The 20,998-nt window shown below is 38.4% G+C and overlaps 1 protein-coding gene across 2 annotated transcripts in view; it reads left to right on the top strand.

Moving 5' to 3' along the window:
* TDP1 (tyrosyl-DNA phosphodiesterase 1) overlaps positions 1–19,492 on the top strand; it is a 49,533-nt gene extending 30,041 nt beyond the window's left edge. The window contains exons 15-16 of one of the 2 annotated variants that reach the window (XM_061998061.1): positions 7,622–7,736; positions 19,050–19,492. In XM_061998061.1, the coding sequence (XP_061854045.1) occupies positions 7,622–7,736; positions 19,050–19,123 (189 nt within the window). In that variant the 3' untranslated portion in view covers positions 19,124–19,492. The remainder of the gene's footprint in view (positions 1–7,621; positions 7,737–19,049) is intronic. The other variant, XM_061998063.1, reaches the window with a different exon arrangement.
* Positions 19,493–20,998: the final 1,506 nt, after the last annotated feature.

Here is a 20,998-nt window from a genome sequence, read left to right as displayed (position 1 = left end):
TGGGGATTCCTTTCCAGAGGCCCAAATAAATTACATCTTTAACATGTAAAGCAAGTTGAGACAACCCCCTCACCTAACAGTATGGAGTTCTGGGAAGCATGTTGCAGAAATTATTTTGTTAGAAAAAATCTTGGAAGTGTCTAATGGCAAGCTTTTCAAATAAATAATTCTATTTCACAGATTCTGTATCTGATAAGCTTGCAAGATAAACCAAGCTTGATCCTTAAAATGGTATAAAAGTTTGTAAAATATTTATATCTTCTAAAAAGATTGAAGAATATGGTACTACTCACTCAGCATTTGTAAATACAAACTCAGAAAAATAGTAGCTGCTATGAAACTGAGAACTTATCCACAATTTGACTACCTAGTGATATCAAATGCTATGCTTACATTTAGAGACAATCCCAGGCAACTAACAGTGGCATTTCAGATTCTGAAATGCTGTATTTGACTGATAGTGAGTAAACTAGTCTTTCACAGTTGCCTGTGGGGATGGGCGTATGAGCTGAGTCTGGGTTAGAGAGCAGACAGCCATTAGATGTGATCATCAGCACTGAACTACTTAAATTTTTGCTGCATTCAAACAGATGAACCAAGCATCTTCAGTCATAGCTTGACTTAGACCAGAACCAAAATAACGTAGGTTAAGGTCTTTGACTGTAACCCCGACTTCCAAAGTAGTGTAGAACCACTTTCTTCTTTGATTTCTGTAGTTTCAGATTAAGTCTTCTATCATGTATGAAATAAATACAGTGCAGGTGAACCAAGATTTTATATGTGGACCTCAGGATGATGAATCTTTCTTCTAGTATTCACAGAACTGCTACAAGCGTTTTAGACTCCTGTGCTAAAGGTGTGCAGAGATGTTTTACAAGGCAAGAGTTTATTACAAAAAAAAAATAGGTCCGATCTACCTGAGCTTTGAATAAGTGTGCCTACATATTGAGAAAGCATTTCATTGTGTACTCTTCTGTTTAGAGGAGCATGTCACTGTAAAGCTTGTATGTATCTTTAATTCTTTACTGCACAAACTAGTGAGGTTTTAAAGAGTTTTGCCAAAGAGCAGGCTTTTTTCTGTTTACTGGCATGGGAAAGTCTTACAGTCTTAAACTCTTATAATCATGCCTTACCGTGGTGTGCACCACAGGCTGCTGGGGATCCTCTTCTCCCGTGCCTGGGCACCTCCTCCCCCTCTGTCTCCACTGACCTTGGCTAGGGGTTGAACTGCTGAAGAGCAGCTCTGCAGAGAGAGACATGGGAATGCTGATTGATAATAAACTAAATACAAGCCAGCAATGTGTCCTCATGGCCAAGAAGGCCAATGGCATCCTGGGATGCATCAAGAAGAGTGTGGCCAGCAGGTCGAGGGAGGTTCTTCTCTGTCTCTACTCTGCCCTAGTGAGGCCTCATCTGGAGTCCTGTGTCCAGTTCTGGGCTCCTCAGCTCCAGAGGGACAGGGAACTGCTGCAGAGAGTCCAGCACAGGGCTACCAAGATGATCAGGGATATAGAACATCTTTCATACGAGGGAAGGCTGCAGGAACTGGGGCTGTTTAGTCTGGAGAAGGGGGAGATCTTACTAACATTTACAAATATCTAAATGGTGGGTGTCAGGAGGTTGGGGCATCCCTTTTTTCTATAGTATCTAGCAACAGGACAAGGGGTAATGGGAAGAAGCTGGAACACAAAAAGTTCCACTTAAACATAAGAAAAAACTATTTCACCATGAGGATGATGGAGCAGTGGCACAGGCTGCCCAGAGGGGTTGTGGAGTCTCCTTCCTTGGAGGTCTTCAAGACCCGCCTGGACATGTTTCTACATGACCTGATCTAGGTGAACCTGCTTCTGCAGGGGGGTTGGACTAGATGATCTCTGAAGGTCCCTTCCAACCTGTCATGGTTTGACATGACAGCCTTTTCTGGTAAGGGGGAAGGGGCTGCAAAGATGGCTCCTGTAAGAAGTCGCTCACAACTCTCCCCAGCTCTGAGCCAGACCCACTTCTGGGGCTGAGCCAATTAGACGCCTCCACGATCACTTTTTAAGAAGAAGCCGGAAGGGGAGGTGTCTTCCTCCATCTTCTTTCTTTCTTCTGCCCCTTCTTCTCTTCTTCTGGCTGGTGGTGGTGCAAGGAGTAGGAACGGTGAGAGAAACAACCATGCGGACTCCAAGGTCAGTGATGAAAGGGAGGAGGTGTACTGTAGCAGAGACTCCCCTGCATTCTATGGAGAGAACTGGTGAAGCTGAGATTTATTTTCATTTCTTTAAAGACCCCGCATCAGCGGTACAGACTCATTCTGATAATGAGCCCGCATCAGGGGCAGAAACTCATTTTGCTAAAGCTGACCCCGGACCAGGGGCAGCGATTCACTTCATTAAAGGCCCCGAGCCAGGGACAGTGATTTTGGCCGGAGGAGGCCTTGTCCCGAAGGAGGGGCCCTTTATCACTATGGCCGGAGCAGGCCCTGTCCCGAGGAAGGGACCCAATATCCACAGCTGCAACTGTGGGGAGGAACCCACGACAAAGCAGCTCATTAAACTTATGCCCAGAAGAGGCCTTGTCCCGAGAGAGGGACCCTGCAACCGCGGTGAAGAATCCACGTCAGAGATATTCACCAAGGACTGTGTCCCGAGGAAGGGACCCTGTATCGGCAGAAGCCACAGCTGCTGGGAACAACCCACACCAGAGAAGTTTGTTAAGGACTGTGTTCCGGGGGAGGAACCCCGTGTTGGAGCAGGGGAAGAATGCCAGGAGTCATCCTCATCTGAGAAGACAGAAGCGGCAGAGCCCATCTGTGAGAGACTGACCACATCCCCCACTCCCTGCCCCCCTGAGCCGTTGTGGGGGGAGGAGGTAGAGATATCGGGAGCAGTGAGCTGGGCCCAGGAAGAAAGGAGGGATGGGGGAGGGAGATCTTAAAGTGCTGGTTGTAATTTTCTCATCATCCTACTCCCTTTTTGCTTTTATTCCGTTCTGTTTCTTGTAGAATAAACTTTCCTACTTTCCTCTCTAAGTCGAGTACTGGAGTCTGTTTTGCCCAGAACCATAATTGGCAGTGAGCCCTCCCTGCCCTTGTCTCAATCCACAACAATCTTGCTTATCTTTTTACTCCCATTTCACTGGGTCCTCCGCCATCTTAACGAGGGTGGGGGTGAATGGGGGCATCGAGCAAGAAACTGTCGTGGTGCTGTTGTGCTAGCTGGGCCAAACCACGACACAACCCCTACCATTCTATGATTCTGTGTTTTCACATTCTCACTCCCTGTTGCTGCTGCAGTTTAGCAACTGCAGCAACCTCTTCCACTCAAATACGTTAATCACAGAGATGTTACCTCCATTGCTAATTTGCCCAGCCTTCGTCAGCAGTGAGTCTGTCTTAGAATTGACTGGCACTGGTCCTATCAGATACAGAGGAAGCTTCTAGCAGCTCTTTTTTTAAAGAAGCCACCCCTACAGCCCCTTGATACTATAACCTGGCCCCACAAACCCAGTACACAATGGAATAATCATCTATCTCCTATAGGAGTTACTTTAGTAGCATCAAAATGCTATAGTGATACTGTATTAACTCCCACTCAAGGAGGGATAGCAATTCTATTTTGTGTGATGAGTGGTTTGGGTTTTTTTTTAATAGTCTGCAGTCTTCCCAGTGATTGGGGCAAAAAAAAAAAAAAAGGCTGGAAGACAATTTTAAAAGCTGTTCTACTTACTTTTGCCATTCTACCTCCCAGTCCCTACTTTTGCAATGTATGGTACTAAGCCATTTGTAGAACCCACAACAGCATCTAAAGTTTAGTAAGTATAAAAGAGTATATACTTCTCAGTGGGGAAAATGTGTCTCAACACTTGAAAATATATTGCTATGAGAAGCAGTCAAAGAACAAAATAAATCTGCAGAGGGAAAAATTCTAAAAGAATAGTTTAGGGCTGAGGAAATTTTACAAGGCAGGCAGAGTTTTTTTTTACTCAAGATCCTGCTGGTTTGTTTTTTGGAATCAGTAATTAGAGCTGTCAACATCCAGGAAATGCTCAAAACAGACAAAATGTGTGACATTTCAATTTCTGTGTGAAGTTGGACACATGAGAGTTATTTTTAAAAGCATGTGAATCTCCTTAGAGAGCCTTTTTAAAGAATGTATTCCATAACCTAGTCTCTTACTCCAAGATGTTTTGAGGAAAACTAAGTATCTTTTCTTAGATTAGTGTGTCCTGAATGGAATAGCTCTACAGATTGAGTTCTGTCAGACAAATAAAACATTTTTTGTATTAACTGGTGGTGTACTGGTGAGGTCAGAGGACAGCATGAGAGAAGAAATAGGACTCTCAGAGGAGAGGAAAATATAACTAATTACTGTGGAAGAACAAGGGAAAGGAAAGCAAAAGAGAAAAAAAGCAAAATGCCTGAAAAACAGTGAAGTAGCTCCGTGAAGATGCAGCACAGAGAGCAGAAGAAATGAAACAAGAACAAGATCATTACTGTGTTGGGGGAAAAAAAAAAAAGTAAAGGATAGCAGGAAAGAAAATGAGCTTCAAGATGCCCTCCAAGTGGTGCTTTTTTTCTTTTGTGTTCTGTGAAAAGCACACACTGCTATGAGGTTCAGAGTGGAATACATGGGGCATAGTTGAATTACTGTGATTACTATGTTTGTGTGTAAAGGCCTAATAGGTGATGTTTTATACTGTGTATTTTGATAGCAGTTTAAAGTTTCATACTTGGATGGTGCCCAGACACCAGCTGTGTAACTGGTGCTCTTAATCAGGTATCCATACAAAGTTCATTGCAAAATAATAAGGACCAGCTCATGATACAGCAGAGAAGCCTTCTCTGCCCTTCTGCATTTCACTCATAGCTGCATGTGGAAAACAAAAGCTTACAGGCACTTGGGGCAATCAAACCACATACAAACTATTTTAGTTTGCAATGTAAATATCACCTAAGGAGTAGTATCTAAGATTGCACACTATTCAAACTGTCCACCATCTGAAACCTGGCTACCGTGAGTCATGAGAAATGCTTTTGCCACCACAACTTACACAGTTACTGTTCTAAGTGAGCTATATAACATCTATGGCATGTTTCATGTTCTTCCCAGTACAGACTTAAGTGAGGTTATTTGCATTTTTGTATTAGATTTGTATCAATCTTTGAGTGATCCAAGTGATTTGGAAGTAAAGCTGTATCACTTGATTATTGCATTTTTCTAAGCAGTTCCAAGTTCTGTATTTTTCTGTTCAGTCTGTTTCAAACCCTTAGATATTTATGAGCTTTTAAAAATAATCTTAAATCTCTACATTGGTTTGTTTTGAACACACTGTATTTAGTACTGAAAGGCTAAGTTCTACAAAAGGCTGTAACCTGGTTTCAATCAAGTTTTATCCAAATTCCCCTGACTTTAATAGTCTAAGAAGGGAAAGTTTAAAATAGATTTTCATTCACACAGTCCTTTAGCATGGACCTTGTTTGTTTGTTTACTCTGTTCTTATATTTAAAATTCAGAGGCTTTTAACAAGTCCTTGAAATAATACACAGTGTTTCCTACATCATAACTAGTACTTTCCTTTTCCTTTGGGTCATGAGTCAAAAGAAACATCTGTATTCTAAAAGAGTTTCTTGAACTGACTTTCTAGAACTGCTGTAATACAGCTTGACAATGTCACTGGCAACTCTCTGTTTTCTCTGTTACTATGCTGCTTGAATATTAAAGAAAAAGGTGCAAGGCTGCTTTGTGTCCTATGCTTTGTGTGGTCATATGAATGTTGCTTCCTCCAACTTAGAATGCTAACGTTGGGTGAAGTGAAACTTCAGTAATGAAGAACTTACAGTATTGTGAAAGTGCTCTATATAGATGAGACTATCAATTCATCCAGCATGTGTTTTTTGAATAAACTTATTATCTAGTGATAATTAAGAGGCTTGCTTGTACTATTGCAAAACAGCAATCCAGTAAAAGTTGGACTGATGGATTCTAAAGCTTGGATAAAGTATAAGTTAATATTCAGCTATGAGACAGCAATGTGTGTTCACAGCCCAGCTAGCCAGTCACAGCCTGGGCTACATCAGAAGCAGCATGGGCAGCAGGTTCAAGGGAGGTGATTCTCCCCCTCTCCTCTGCTCTGGTGAGGCCGCACTTTTGAGTATTGCATTCAGCTCAGAGGTCATCAATGAGGAAAAGACATGGACTTGTTGGAGCAGGTCCAAAGGAGGGCCACAAAAACAGAGGACTGTAACAGTTCTCTGAAGGAAGGCTCAGAATTCAGCCTGGAGAAGAGAAAGCTCCAGGGAGACATTGCAGCCTTTCAGTACTTAAAGGGGGTTTATAAGAAAGATGGGGACAGACTTCTTAGCAGGGCTGTAACCACAACAAAGGACTAATGGCTTTAAACTAAAAGAAGGTAGGTTCAGACTAGATATAGGGAAGAATTTTTTACCATGAGGGTGGTGACATTCACAGTCAGGTTGGACTAGGCTCTGAGCAACTTGATCTCATTTGAAGATGTCCCTGCTCGTTGTGGGGAGGCGGGGGGGGTTAGACTAGATAACATTTAAAGTCCTTTCCAACCCAAACCATTCTATGAATCTAGAAAGAAAAATACAGTTGTTCAGTAATGTCTCAGAAGTAAATAATAAAAGCTTGATAACCTTTAAGCTTTTAGTCTATTCTAATCAAATTGTACTTGATTGGCTATTGGAAAACTTACTATTAGAAATTTGCCTTTGAATAACTCATGATGAATGGGATTCAGTTTCTCTGGAGAAGTGGCTAAGCAATATCATCCACTGAAATTACTTGAATTCCTTTAAATCTATCTGCTCTTGCATTGTATTGCATTATAGCTTCTTTTTTGTAGTCCTTAACTTTGTTGGAGATTCACTGTCATTCTGATACAAGTATAGTCTTTGAAACTTTTATATAAGCAGTTTCAAACCTTTACTGTATTTTTTTAGCATACATCAGTGGTGTTACCCAAGATACTTGAAAAGCAAGGGTTTGAAGGCTTGTTTCACATGTTGAATTTTAATTCCGTTCCCGAAACACACTGAACATCTAACTAATATGGTCAGGATGAAACTAAACAGCAAAGAGAAAACTTGTAAGCTTCTCTCTTTGGTTAAATATTAAACACCAAAGCTGTTAATATTTTGTTTAAAATTGATTCCAATGTTGGTAAGCATTTATGCAAAAGAAGCACCATCTTCTTGTATTGAGATATGCTGCCCATATGGTACTAGCAAAGACCTTAGGCAATTTAGATAGAATTGCTCACACAAGCAAAGTCAAAAATGTATTTATCTAGTGAACATGGAAAGAGATTAGTATACATGTAAGGGACTGAGAAGGTGGAGTATACCCAATGTGAACCCACCTCTGGGCCAAGTCAATGAATATAAAAGAAAGAGGCACCTGAAATAGTAGTAATAAGAAGAGAAGCTGAGTTCTTAAGACAAGAAGGTGCTGTAGGGGGTGTCTAATGTCAGGAATGGAGACAAAAGTTTGTGTTGTTTTGGGATTTTTTTAAATTAAAATACCTTTATCAAGAAAGAATCTATTATGGATTAGATTTATCTTTTTCCCCCCAAACTAATAAGTCATTCTTCTTGTACGTTTACTTTCCTTTATAGGGAGTGGACAAAGGTTACTTTCAAGTGAGAGGGAAAGTGCTTTCAGAAAGTAACAATTCAGCAACATATTTTCCCATACCTTACGACTTGCCACCAGAACAGTATGGAAGCAAAGGTAAGGTGTAACTTCAAAAGAAAAGTAAGTGTATATATATGGATCAAGCTAATTTGGGTAACTGAGTCATTTTAACATTTTTGTGGCATGGCTGCATTTGGGGTTATATCAGTCCTACATTCTGCTTGCGGCTTCAGAGAAATCAACTAGACAGTCTTACAGTTCTAATTTTTTCCCTATTGTTCTTTAAGTTTTGGATCAACAGCCTAAATATTATTATATAAATATTGTTTTTTCATTCCTCTTCTGGAATTCTTATATGCATTAGGAAAGTAGATATTATTTAGGAAATGAACATGTTTTTCTGCAGAACTAACAGGAAACAGGAGTGTTGAGAGAGGATTGTTGGGAAGAGAGCAGGTATAAGAAATACCATAGAGCAAATGTAAAAGAATTACTGCAAATCAGAAGAAAGAAGAGTTGGTTTTGGTCCGTTCTGTATCTCATAGTTTCAGACTTCATTTGTTTGAAGATCTGTGTTGGAATACCCCTTAGAGGGGTAGAGGGGACAAATTCTGGGATTTATCAAACTCAGCCTTCTCAACTTCTGAGACTATCTCTAGAACATGCGAATCGGGGAAGTGACAAGTACATGCTGCTGTGGAGTGATGATGGCTCAAAAACCTAAAAATACTTCAAGAATAATGATGCTGATGCACAACCTGCAATAGTTTAAAAGAGTAATTTTTTATATTTTTGTTCTTAAAACTAATGTGTAAAGATTGTAACTGATTTTTGGTTTTTTAGAAGGCATGATCTAAAAAAAGTCATCATGTGTAGTAGAGCTTAAAATGATAGTAACAAAGAGTTCAGGAAAGACCATTCATAGCAACTCAAATCTTTCTGTAGATTTTTGAACTAACAATTTATGTGGGGAAGAAGAATGTTTAAAATCAGAGAAGTAAATGATAGAGTTTTATATAGTAAATAAGAGTAAAGACACATCATTTCAGGGTGACTGAATTCCCCCAGCAGGATCAGAGCCAGCAAGTATGATGCTTCCTCTAGCTCAAGTTAGACTGTTCAGCTGTATCCTCTTGATTGAGTGGCATGTAAGAAACACCTGCCACAAGGTTTTGTTTTTCGACTTGACCCATAAGCTCCCAACTTGTTCATTGCTGTTTTTCAAACACAGCTCTATGCAGTCAATACACTTTTCTTTTTTACATAGAGGGTAACCCCTCTCCCTCCACTTCTTCCTTGCCTGTCCCTTCTGAACAGTTTGTAGCCATCAAGTGCAGTGCTTCAGTTCTGTAATGCATCCCACCAAGTTTCAGCGATATCTATTTGATCACAGTTTTCTAGCTGCTCAGTGACTTCCACCTCCCGTTTGTTATCCATGCTATGTGCATTGGTTAAAGGTACTTCAGCTGGGCTGTTGACCATGTCACCTTTTTAGAGCAATAAGCCCTAATTCTTGCAGCATTCTACAGGTGTTTACCTTTTGCTTCCTAATACATCAGCAGCCTGGCTCTTTTATGTTGCTTAAAACTCCTTTCCCTTCCACCACTGAGTCTAGATTAAAGCCCTACTTAAAAGTCTGGACAGTTGTTGGCAAAAGAAGCTACTGCCCCACTGGTCAGGTGAATCCCATCAGCACCCAGCAACCTGACTTTTCAGAAGTAGATCCATGATCACAGAAGCCAAAACCGTTTGAGTATGGCACCAGCTGCACGGCTGGGCATTCAGCTCTTCAGTATGGTGATACATGTTACTTTTCTAACTTGCAAAGATGATTTTTCAGTTTTAAGAGCTTTCTATTTACCTAAAAGAATTCTTAAATGGTATTTGTTTTCCCAGAGAAAAAATACTGGCTCAATCTAGAAATGATAATACAGTCTATTATAATTTTTTGGTATAGAACACACCATCCATTTAAGTGCTGTTAATGTGTTTCAGGGACTAGTAGCAGGGGTTGTACCTGTGTTACTAGCTAACTAAAGGGGAAGAATATACTAAACTAACTGTTGTGCTCCAGGACACCTACTCTGTCTGCTTGTTAACTAATGCTCAAACTTATGTTTTGGAAGGTTTTTCTAAAAAGTTATTCTTAATTAAAAAAAAACAACCAAAGATTCAAAGTTCGATTCTGTCTATGTTCTCAAATGTGTGACATGTGCCGTCTTCCTCGAGCAAAGATGGAGTTGTATAATTAATGTTCTTCATTTAATCCCTGCATCTAGCCTACTGTGTCAGTGAGTTTTGTGCATCTTTCAACTAAATGTAAAGATTTTTTTCCAATTTTTTTGTTTTGTTACTTTTTTCATGAACAGCTGATCTCTGTGGAGAGCTCATTTGTAGTTCAGCTTTTGGGTCTCAGCTTTCTCCCATGATGTGAACAGATGTCAGAATCCAAGCTGTCTGGGCATTGGCAATGGAAGCAAAGTCATCTGCTTCCTTTTCACAAGTCTTTTCTGAATATTCTGTTTCAGTTCCTCAGCTTCCTCTTGGAAAAGATGTTTAAAGAATTCCCGTGCTATGAGATGGAGTCATAAAATAATCCATCCTTAACAATATAGTTATCAACTCCCAAAGTCTCTGGAGGTTGATATACATAGATTTATTTTAATGAGGTCTTGAGAAGCAGTAATGTAAGTAACTGTCCTTTCCCTCAAGAAACCATATAGACTGATCCCTATAATTGAAGGAGAAAAGATTCTGGGGGATTTTCCATGAACTCATATTCTCTAGCCAAGGGAAAACAAAGTGCACATCATTTTCATATAATCAGAAAATTCCTATCAGGAGCAGGAGGGAGCAGAAGTGAGTGGAATAGTGAACAGATGGTCAGGAGTGGGGCCGTATATTTGGCATGTACAGTTCCCAGTAGAAAGTAGGTATACCAAAATATATTGTTTTTTCCTGTACTTTTACAAATTCAAATCTTGCATCAGATATGCTTAATGTTACAGAATTCTAGTGGCATATAATGTAACAAAGTGAAAGAAAAACAATTGTTTAGTTTGTGGAAATAATTTAATTGCAGAGTTTCTTTGCCTGTCATATTAATTGATGTTTATCAGGTAGGTCTGGACTTCCAGCATGAAAACTTCCAGTCAAGTAAGTGCATCTTAAAAAGCAATAAAATACATCTCAGGACAAACAGTGATAAACTCATCAGTAAATTATGTAAATAATCTATCTGGTTTCAGCTCTTATAATTCATGAGCTTGATCTGCTGTCTTTTAAAATCTATTCAGTTCAATAATAATAAAATAATTTGGCCCCTGTCCTACTTTTCTCTCACTCCATATAAGAGGGAGGAAAATATACAGAATATTTGTCCACTTTTGCCTGGTTTGCCTCATTAGTTAGTGTGTTTCATCCTAAAACTCAAGCTTAGGCAAAACAGAAAAATAGAATCCCTTGGAGAAATAGTCACAAAGATTTTCTTCCTCCTTCCAAAGATTTATAAAGAATATAAATTAGAAATCACTGTGAGACAGGTAACTTCTTGATTTTGCACTGCTTTTCTCTCCCAAACAGATGGATTATCCTTCAATGAAATGTAATCATAGGCTAAGCTGTAGTCACTGGAGGATGTACTGATGTGCTTTAAGATGTCACTCGTAGGATAATTGTGAAATATCACCTCTGTGATGTATTACATTTAAAATTTTCCCATTGCTTTCATTTAGTTTTCAGCTGCATTCCAAACTTGGACAGAGCCACATTTTACAGTACACGGGCAGATAAATTCCATCTGCTTATGTCAACCAGACTCATTTGATTTTCCTGAAGGGAACAAAGAATAGTTTGATTGGCTCTCTAACCATAGCAGAAGTATTTTAATTTGAAGTGGCTCATTTCAACTACATAGGATGATTTATAAAAACAAACAAACAAAAAAAACCATAACAAAAAGCAACAGCAAAAAGGCAGCAACAAACCATCCTATAATGCTTCAAAAAATATCTTTGGACCTGAACATTGTCAGAAAGTAGTGATTATGTGTTTAATTCACTCAATGAACCAGTGAGTCTATGGTTTACAATATATGTAAACCACATTGTTGTATTGTAGCAAGCTTCTAGGTGGTCATGGTTTTAGCAGGGGGGCTGGACATAAGATGATCTCTAAAAGTCCTTTCTAACCCATACCATGCTATGATTCTATGATTCTGTGATTCAGTATTTTGGGCTATTTCATCTGCTTTTCTCCCTGGTGAGTTGCAGATACCTTTCTAGTTACATTTCAGTATCATTAGATTTCTGCTTAATTGGCTCTGTTTTCTGCATTTTTAGGGAGACCTTTGCAAGGGAAACATATCTGAAATATTTCTCTGCATTATTATTCTGACAGATTTCAGATATATTAATCTCATGCACTTGTTACCAAACTCTTACAGTTCTATGAAAAGAGGATGAGCTAAAAATATATTTATCAGCCGTTCTTTGAGTTGTGACTAGGTTACAAGGCAAGAATTTATATAAGCTTTTTCTGAACTCTTACTTCAAAATGCTCTGTAACTGCTTAAACCCTCTGGAAGAGAATCTCATAAAGTAGGGAAGGGTAGATAATTTCTGATAAACGAGTTCTTTCTCATTCAATTTTCACTTCAGTATATGTATTCAAATCAAGGAAAGAAATTGGCTGTTCAGTTGTCTAATAGTATCCAGAAAATATATGTATATACAAGAAAATAAAGCAAGCTCCAGATTAGTTCTGATTAATCTAGAGTAAAGCTACATTTTGCTCTCTATCTTTGTCAATTATATGAATTGCATTGGTCTTTGGTTATTTTGCTCTTTGTTGAAGATTTTTTTCCTGAGCCATTCTAACAATTTGTAACAATGTATTTCATTATTTTCCAGCAGGAAAATCTATTCTACCCTTAGTAACTGGGGGCTAAAGCTGTCAGATCTCATGTTAGGAAAGGCTGGAAGAATAGCAGGCAAATGAAGTGGAAATTTGCTTTAATGAAGTTGCAGCATTGTGGAGAAATGAACAAACCACTTAACAATTCATTAGTGCTCTAGCTAAAGTTTTCACCCTCTGACAGCTGTGATTTTGTTTCTTAAGGATGTACGAAATGATCTGTAACATTTCTCACAAGAACAGCTTTCTCCCTTGCTCACTGTTCAATATTCCATTGTCACAATTACATGAAAAAGCAAATCGACATTTTTCTTGTAAAAAGATTGTGCTTGATATTTTTTCTAGTTTTCAATGAGTGGGAATTGGGAGTAGGGTGAAATTACATTTGGTAAATATTTATCATGATTTTAGGAAACTAGTAACACTCCATCTCCTTTATTACACATAAACTGCTGTTGTGTTGGATAAAAACAAGAAAAACTCCATGGCATATTTGCCTCCAGCTCTGGTAGATTTATGTATTTGTGTTTATCCTATTATTAAAGAAGTTGGGATATTTTTAACCTATCCTGCCCTGTGCTAGTTGCAGAGTGCCTTAAAGAAGAGATCAGTGTTTTGTCCAGCTAAGCTAGAGGAATCCATTATTACTTAGAGCTCTCCTACAAGGACTTGCTGTATCCTCAGGATGTCAGATAAGTTCTGGGAAAAATGTCAGTGTATATGGCCTCTACCTTTCTCCTACCTTTGCATTTTGTCCAAAGTTCTAGAATTCTCCACTTTCTCTGTCAAGTAATTAAAATATTTCTGAAGAAATTAAGAAAGAAGACTTGAGAGTAGTCATTCACATTTTTCAGTAACCTCCTTTTTTCTAATTAAAATTGCATAACTACATGAAACCTGTGTACTTGTAGAGTTTGAAAGAAATCAACTGGAAGCATCATATAGGAACTTCTAGAGAACAAGTATGTTCAATTATGCTTAATGTGATACAAACTCTTAGGAGAATACCCTTCTTTTGAGAAGATGACAACTAGAAGCTAGTCATGTTTCTAGTGATACCAATACATTGAATAGGAAGCATTTCAGTTAACGCTTAGAGCAATGGTAAATATAAATCTGAGTGTGGTTAGAAGTTTAGTTTTCCATTTTTTCAATCAGCAATCTATATGTATACATTGCCATTGTAGCCCATATACCAGGGCTAATAGCATGGAGTGAGTTTGGAAACAATCTCAGTCTTTGTTGACATCAATTTCCTTCCTAGGTGAAACCAAAAGCATTATTATTGAGTGGTAAACCTGCAATTTGAGACTGAAGCTGTCTTAGGACAACTTGACATCAGACACTTCCTCAGATGGCCTCCGAGAGTCCAAGTGTAACATTTGAGTACATGGCAAAACCTGGTTTGGTTTGTTTTTATAAAAGCTTTTTATAATGACTGTGAAGAAATTAACACAATGTGAGGGGAAACTTAAGTTTCCTTCTAGGAAAACACTTCTAGATATTGTTTTGTTAGGGCTACAGACTTGAAGACCACAAGGAGTCACTAGGTTGTCTGAGCTCAAAGATTGTGTTTGGCTAAGAGGCCTCTTCCAAAATATGCTTCAGATTCAGTTTAGAGCATCATCATGAGACGGCAAATTTACCGGATGGTCAATATTTTACTTCAGTAATTGGTCAGCCCAAGAATTTTTACAAATACTTTGGTTTGATTATTCTTTTTCAGGATAGATGTTATGATGTGTAGTCCAGTTGTTGAACTTATATGTGATTTGATCCATCTTGTGCAGAGCACAAGATTTGTAGTTGAAGTCTGAGAATATATAACAGTATGTCATCCTAACAGATCAGAGTTGAGGTTACACAGAGAGCTATTACTAGGCCGTTTTTCTGTTAAAATATTTCTTCCTAGCTGCTATAAATTACCAGCACAAAGCAGTTTTATTATGCATGATATACATAGCTTCTATCTCTCCCTTGTTGCAGGGAATAACAGGCACATTTTACATCTGTCAGTTTTTAAAACATTAAGATCATTCCTATTCTAAAGTGACAAAGGACCTCATTAATTTTTAGAAGATAACATTTGTTGTGTGCAACATGTACATTATTAACTCTTTGAAAATTGCTGTTTTGAGCAAGCAATTGTAGTTGCTCACTTCCAACACTCAGATGAACAACACAAGGCCATTTGTGGGCAGCAGGTGCATCTTCAAGGCAAAACATTTAAAGAATTTAAAAAAATGAAAATATCTGGTAGCTGATAGTACTACTTAATGTACTTACAGAGAAACTGTACAGTTAACAATGTCCCGAACTCCTCTGTTGTTAACTTAACAGATTCAGGCTGTTGTAACAAAAAAAGACTCTGGCAAAGCTGAATGTATTGATGATACCGGGATAAAAGAAACCTATAGGCCAGCAATATAATTTAAAGGTTGTTTGGAAGGAAAACAGAAAATGACCAAGTCTGGTGTGTGGAAAACATCCACACAACAGCCAGTCTTACTTAGCAAGGTATCTTTATGAATAAAATTTCTTTGTGCCTTTGATAATGCTGCGATTTTTATTTCTCTCTGTAGAGTCTTTCAGATGACTGCTGCTACTTCATTGTGTAAAATTATTTTCTCATTGAGGTCCATTGTCAATTCCCAGCTGCAATATTGCTATTACTTCTCTTACCAACACAAATTGACCTGATCTTTTCATGAAAGCATAGTATTTTGTTTAGAGTGCTTGAGGACTGATTCCCCTATCACTTTTGTTTCACTCTCTTGAGAAGTTTCTTACAACAGACTAACATTACACAAACAGATAGAGCCCCTGGGGGGTTTTGTACCTTTGCATGGGAACATGTACAAGCAGCTTGATGTAGTCGGGGAATATCACTTGTGATTTAGATATTACACAGTTTGCTGACTGAGAAAATCATCTGCTGTATGGGAGGAACTTGAAGCTAACACATAAGTACATTAAGGAGATTTTTTTAGAACAACTTGGGAAGGTCTCAGAAAAATGCAGAGGACTTTTTTTTTTCCTCACCACATCAACACTTTGAGAAACAAAGCAAATCCTGCTTTTAAACTGCAGCTCTGGGGTTTGTTTTCTTTTTCTTTTTTTTCCTCAACGAGTGATCATAATCCTGGCCTTCAGGAATTATTACCTTGTTGTGAATATTATTACAGATCCCACATCTATACCCCATCTGCCTTTCTCTTTCAGCTATGATTTTTGCATTGAGTACAAGATTATTTCCTTTTTAAATGCCATGCTTATCCAAAGGGAGAGGAAAAAGAGACTGAAGTATAGCATGCAGCTTTTGCAGAAGGGAAAACTTCCAAGCCTCAGGCAGCAGGAATAAGTTTACTGCATTGGAGTGTATGTGTAGAATGACTTGAAGAACTCCCATGATTCATGAGTAACCTTTCTATACATGTGAACACTTAATACTTCAAAGCTACATGTCTCAGTTGAAAGACTCATGAGATGTTGTGAAAGATTATAGAAGAATCCAGCCCCTGCCCTTAGAAAATCCACCAGGAATAACTCTCATCTAGATCTCACCCCATAGTGCAAAAAAACCTTGTATTTTAAACTGTAGGAAGAGGATCACAAAGATGCTTTAATTGTATTTTATACTTTACTATTCATTGGATGTTCCTGTAATTCACACACTTGTCTGGGTTTGGCTGTACATACTGTACTGCCATCTGTCATGCTTAGGAGAACATGAAGTTTTGAGATGGCTTGCTGGCATGTTTTTGACCTTCACAATATACTTAATTTGTAAAATACCATTTATTGTTTAAAATTGCAAAACAGTCTTCTTGTACCATTGTAAGCTCATGATTTCATGCTCTATAACATGATCTCAAAATGTTGAGGATTCTTTGAGTGATTGATCAGATGTACTTGAAAAACTTGTTCTCCAGGGACACTTTAAATCAAATGGGATAGTCTATTCAGTTGTGAGAGAATCTTCAGAAGTCTGCCTAAGTATAACTGAAATAGCACATTGTCTGAGATTTCAGATAGCAGAGAGGTAGGAATGGCCCCATTCATTTTACCATGTCCTAGCTCTAGTGCTAGAATTCTGCTGCTTCTGAGTGAGGCAGGAAGGAAGCAGTGCTACTGGGTTGTTAGGTAATGCTAATTCCAAAACGGTGCATTTGAGACAAAGTTAGGGTATCAAAAATGAAGAATTGAACTTGAAAGGTGTGGAAGGCACACTTTAAAAATATAGATGGTTGGGCCATAAATAGAGAACAGTTAACACTTGGTTTTCTTCCAGAAGATTGAAGGATTTAACTTTCCAAGTTTGGCAGTCATTTTACTGTGCAGTAATAAGCAGCTATGGTCATACAGTTTTTGCACACAGTCACTGTCTTTCTCTTGCTGCTATAGCTCCTATTAAAAGTGATAAATAATTTAAATTGGATCTGTCATTTTAAAAATAAGTGTAATTTGTTGCAGCAATACTTTCACACATGGTTTATTAAAATAGTGTCAGATGTTTTATAAAACCAACAGCACCCCATTGATAGAAAAAAATTCCAAGTATGTTAATAGCTACCTTAGGAAAATGTTAAGATAGCCACAATTAAAAAAGAACAAAATTAGATATTGAAGCCTCTCAGAGTGCTTTAAGGGATGACTGAAGTTTTTTCTGTACATCTAAATCTTCCTCTGCCTGTGTTTTGCTGAATTAAATGGTGTAACTATAGATGGTAGCAAAGACAGGTGGGACCACGTTGCATAATGTACTCCAATTGATAGATTTCTGTGCTTGAGTGGGACTGGATTTATTCTGATGTCACAGGTAGATGTCAACAATCAAATATTAATGTATTCTTGAAATGCTCGATGCTTTTTGCAACATTTGCCTTATTCTGTACCCATTCTTACAGCTATTAATGTTTACTATGTGGTAAGGTAATCACCTAAAAAATCAAAGGCACGCTTGGCTCTCAAGCAGGAGACTGATAAAAGAAGCTTAGGGAAATAATGGTGCTACTTTTTTTTTTTTCCAAGAGATCACTCAAAGTCTAGATATCCTGCATCTGATACAGAAACCTAGAGACAGTTTTTGGCAGTTCACTGTGAGTTAAGTGTAATAGTTTCTTCCAGTTTCCAGTGTCCTTTTTTTTGTGCTTGGAAGTCACCTATCCGCTGTAACCAAAAGCTGCCCAACTACTCCTTCCACCTAGAATCTATGTCATGATTTTAAATCAGGGAAAGACATAGATGTTAGCTTTTATTGCTCTTGTATATTACATGAAAGATGCTATTTGTTGCACAAGTTGCTCTTTCTCTGGTGATCACATTCCTGTGACCTGTAACGTCACTATCAGTCTTCATAAACTTGAAACATGAAGTCCTTTTTCAAGTCAAGTAGATTCAATGTTGTTGTAATTTAAACCATTTTCCTTTACCTTCTTACTACTGTAAACAGACACTTCTGTAAAACATTTGCATTGCTGAACTGTGTTTCACTGCAACATACCGAACTATAGTACCAGAATTAAATGCCTTTTAGTAGCAAGTAATAAGTAATTGGTAGGAATGCTCCCCCTGCTCCATGTTTAACTGGCATGGTGTCATAGTGTGATGGTGTTATTTGTACATCCCTTCATTACTGTTTCTGTCACTTTCTTACTCTCTTCTTGCTGTAGTAATTCTCGCTTCATACATTGTGAGAGCTGGCATTGCATCCTGTAAACTTAAAACTGGACAACAGTAATCATAATCAATGGCTTATCTGAAATTTCTATTGACAAACATGTAGCAAATCTTCAGCAAGTAGATGAGATGAGTAGCTTGGCTTTGGTAGATGAGCTACTCCCATCACCCCCAGTACATTTCAGTTTAATCTGTGCTTCATAGACCAGCTGCTTTTCTGCAGAGCCAGCAGTTGACATTGCCTTTTCTCCTTCCCAAGACTAGGAATAGCTTCTGTATTTCAGAATTGGAGAGAGGGAGCTGTCTGCTGCAAACCTGTTCTCATCTGAAGATGCAGTGTTTGAAGAAGGGAAGTGTGAGCAGAGTTCAGGCAGCATCACTCTTAGATACTGACTTCATACTGTCCATGTGAAAACCACTGATAGTTACAGTGGTTTAGAATTTATAATTTCGCTGGGTTAAGAGATAGGCAGCACAAAATTTGCTGCCTATGGGCCAAGCCAAATTTGGCTGCATTACTGTTCTTGTATACTATCTGAAATACAGTTATTTTACAGCTGGTGGGGAGTATGTTGGGTTATGAGAAATATCTTTAAAATAATACTGAGGGGAAAGCAAAGCCTTTTGAAAACTCTGGATCTTACCATTATGAAAAATAGCTGAGTAATTATTTCCATTAAACTGAAATTGTACTTTGAGTTATATGAAAATCAGTAAAAATGTTGACCTCCCTTCAAAGGGACAGGAGGAAGGGGATTGGAATTTTACATTTCATATCTGAATTTGTCATGAGCATGTTTTTGTTTTGGTTTACAGATCAGCCATGGATTTGGAATATTCCTTACACTGATGCCCCTGATACACATGGAAATATGTGGGTTCCATCGTGACTGTTCCCAGTATTCCATGAGGTTTCACTTACTGACACTGAGCCTGCCACGCTAATGTCTGCTGTAGTGGCTAATCTGTAGCTGAAAGAAACATTAAAACGTTGATAATGGGGAGATTCTTGGGCAATCTGTAACCATATTATTGTAAGTGAACCCGCATTTTTTTAATACCTTTTTATATGTTTTTCCCTTACTGTGGTTCCTGATATGCTTTTGGAGATTGAAGCAAGTGTAGACTGTTCACAGAGATGCTCTTTGTATTTTTGGTTGTAATGAATTTAAAATGTTCTGTTCTGAGATACTGTCAGTTGGCCCCAGTAGCTGGAATAAAAGTTTTTGTATGTAAAATTTAAATAAAAATAAAGTCAATCTTGTTTGTATACCCTTTGTTTCACCTTCTTCTAAGTGTGTACACTTCAAAATGGATTTAAACTTCGCTTTGTACTGATCACTTCTAATGCAAGCTTTAGTATTTGCTGTTTTGGCTTCTTGCAGTATTTGGCTTCTAATTCTCTTTTTTCCTTCCCCCCTTGGAGATACCCAAGTACTGTACAAAACACTAAACTGAAGTGAGTGGACTTGGATGCTGAAGAGTAGTCTTAAATAATGTTGTGAGGCGTATAAGCAACTGGTCCTTCAGCCTGGAAAGCCAGAATTCCCCGTGGATCCCAAATAATCTTACTAGTGGCTGTTCCAGTGCTACCTGATTCATTTTGCAGTGTCATTCCCCAAGATGCTTTGGAGTACAGTTGGATGCGCTACTGCTGAACGGTTATTTAGTGTTTAGCCCTGTTTCATTCAAAAATTACCATAGAAAAAGTGTGTCTTAAAGAAATTGTCGTGGCATCTGCCTAGCAAGTTTTCTTCCATTTTCCTACACTCACAGACCAATCAACAGAGAAACTCCGTGAAGTACTGCTTCATTTCCATTGTTCCTGTCTTTTCCCTGTGATTCTACCCTCTCTAGTTACATTCAGGTTCTCTGGTGCTGTTATCAGATGGTCTTTCAAATCAAAAACGTTACAGCTTTGAGTAACCATTGGCAAAAGCATTGTACAGTCCCTTTTTCAAAGGGTAATGGAGCTAGACAGTGGAACAGCCTCACCTGTAAGAGAAATTTTACACTCACATTTCACAGCAAATACCAGGAACTTAGGTATTCAGGTTGCTAATCTCTAAGAGCATGTTGGCAATGTAGGGGCCCAGCAATCATTATTATTGCTTTATCTGCTTTTGAGAACTTTGCATATAATGAGAGTAGAGTATGGATCAGAGTGCTGCTGGCATGTGCACAGTACAGACAGGAAGAATGCTCACCTTCCCTCAATTCTGTGTGCAGAATTTTTTCAGTTTATGCAGAAACTGTTTGATGCTGTCCCTGATGAGCCTGAAAAGACAGTCATCAGGGAAGGGAATGTGAAAATGGAACGGTGTTCTCTAAGAACATAGGTAGCAACTTCGTAGCCATTGTTATACTTCTGTTTTTAACAGAGTATTATGATTTTAATTGTTTTCATTGTGTGAGAATTGGAGAATCAGAGAAGTTCTAAGTAGAAAGATGTCACCATATGCGGAAAGCTTTTAAGAGTTCTAGAAGAACTAACGATGGACATTTATCTTTAATTTGTGAAGAATGGGATTTTTTAATGTCACATAAGTGAGTATTTCTATTTTTGTTCTAGAGCTCTGAGGCATTCCTGGTTAAATTCCAGCTGTAATTTTTTGGCTTCCAGGAACTTGGCATGATTCAACTTCATCTCTCCAGGACTCAGTCTAATGCTGTGTCAGAAGATCCTTCCAAAGTCCATTGGTGGGAACTAAGTGATCCATTCCAATAGGGAAGCTCAGGAAATTTTTCCAACACAGAGCATGGAA

This window comes from Colius striatus, chromosome 6 (assembly GCF_028858725.1).
Source record: "Colius striatus isolate bColStr4 chromosome 6, bColStr4.1.hap1, whole genome shotgun sequence".
Classification (NCBI taxonomy): Eukaryota; Metazoa; Chordata; class Aves; order Coliiformes; family Coliidae; genus Colius; species Colius striatus.
The sequence above is the reverse complement of the archived record's forward strand: the minus strand, read 5'-3'. Positions and strand labels throughout refer to the sequence as shown.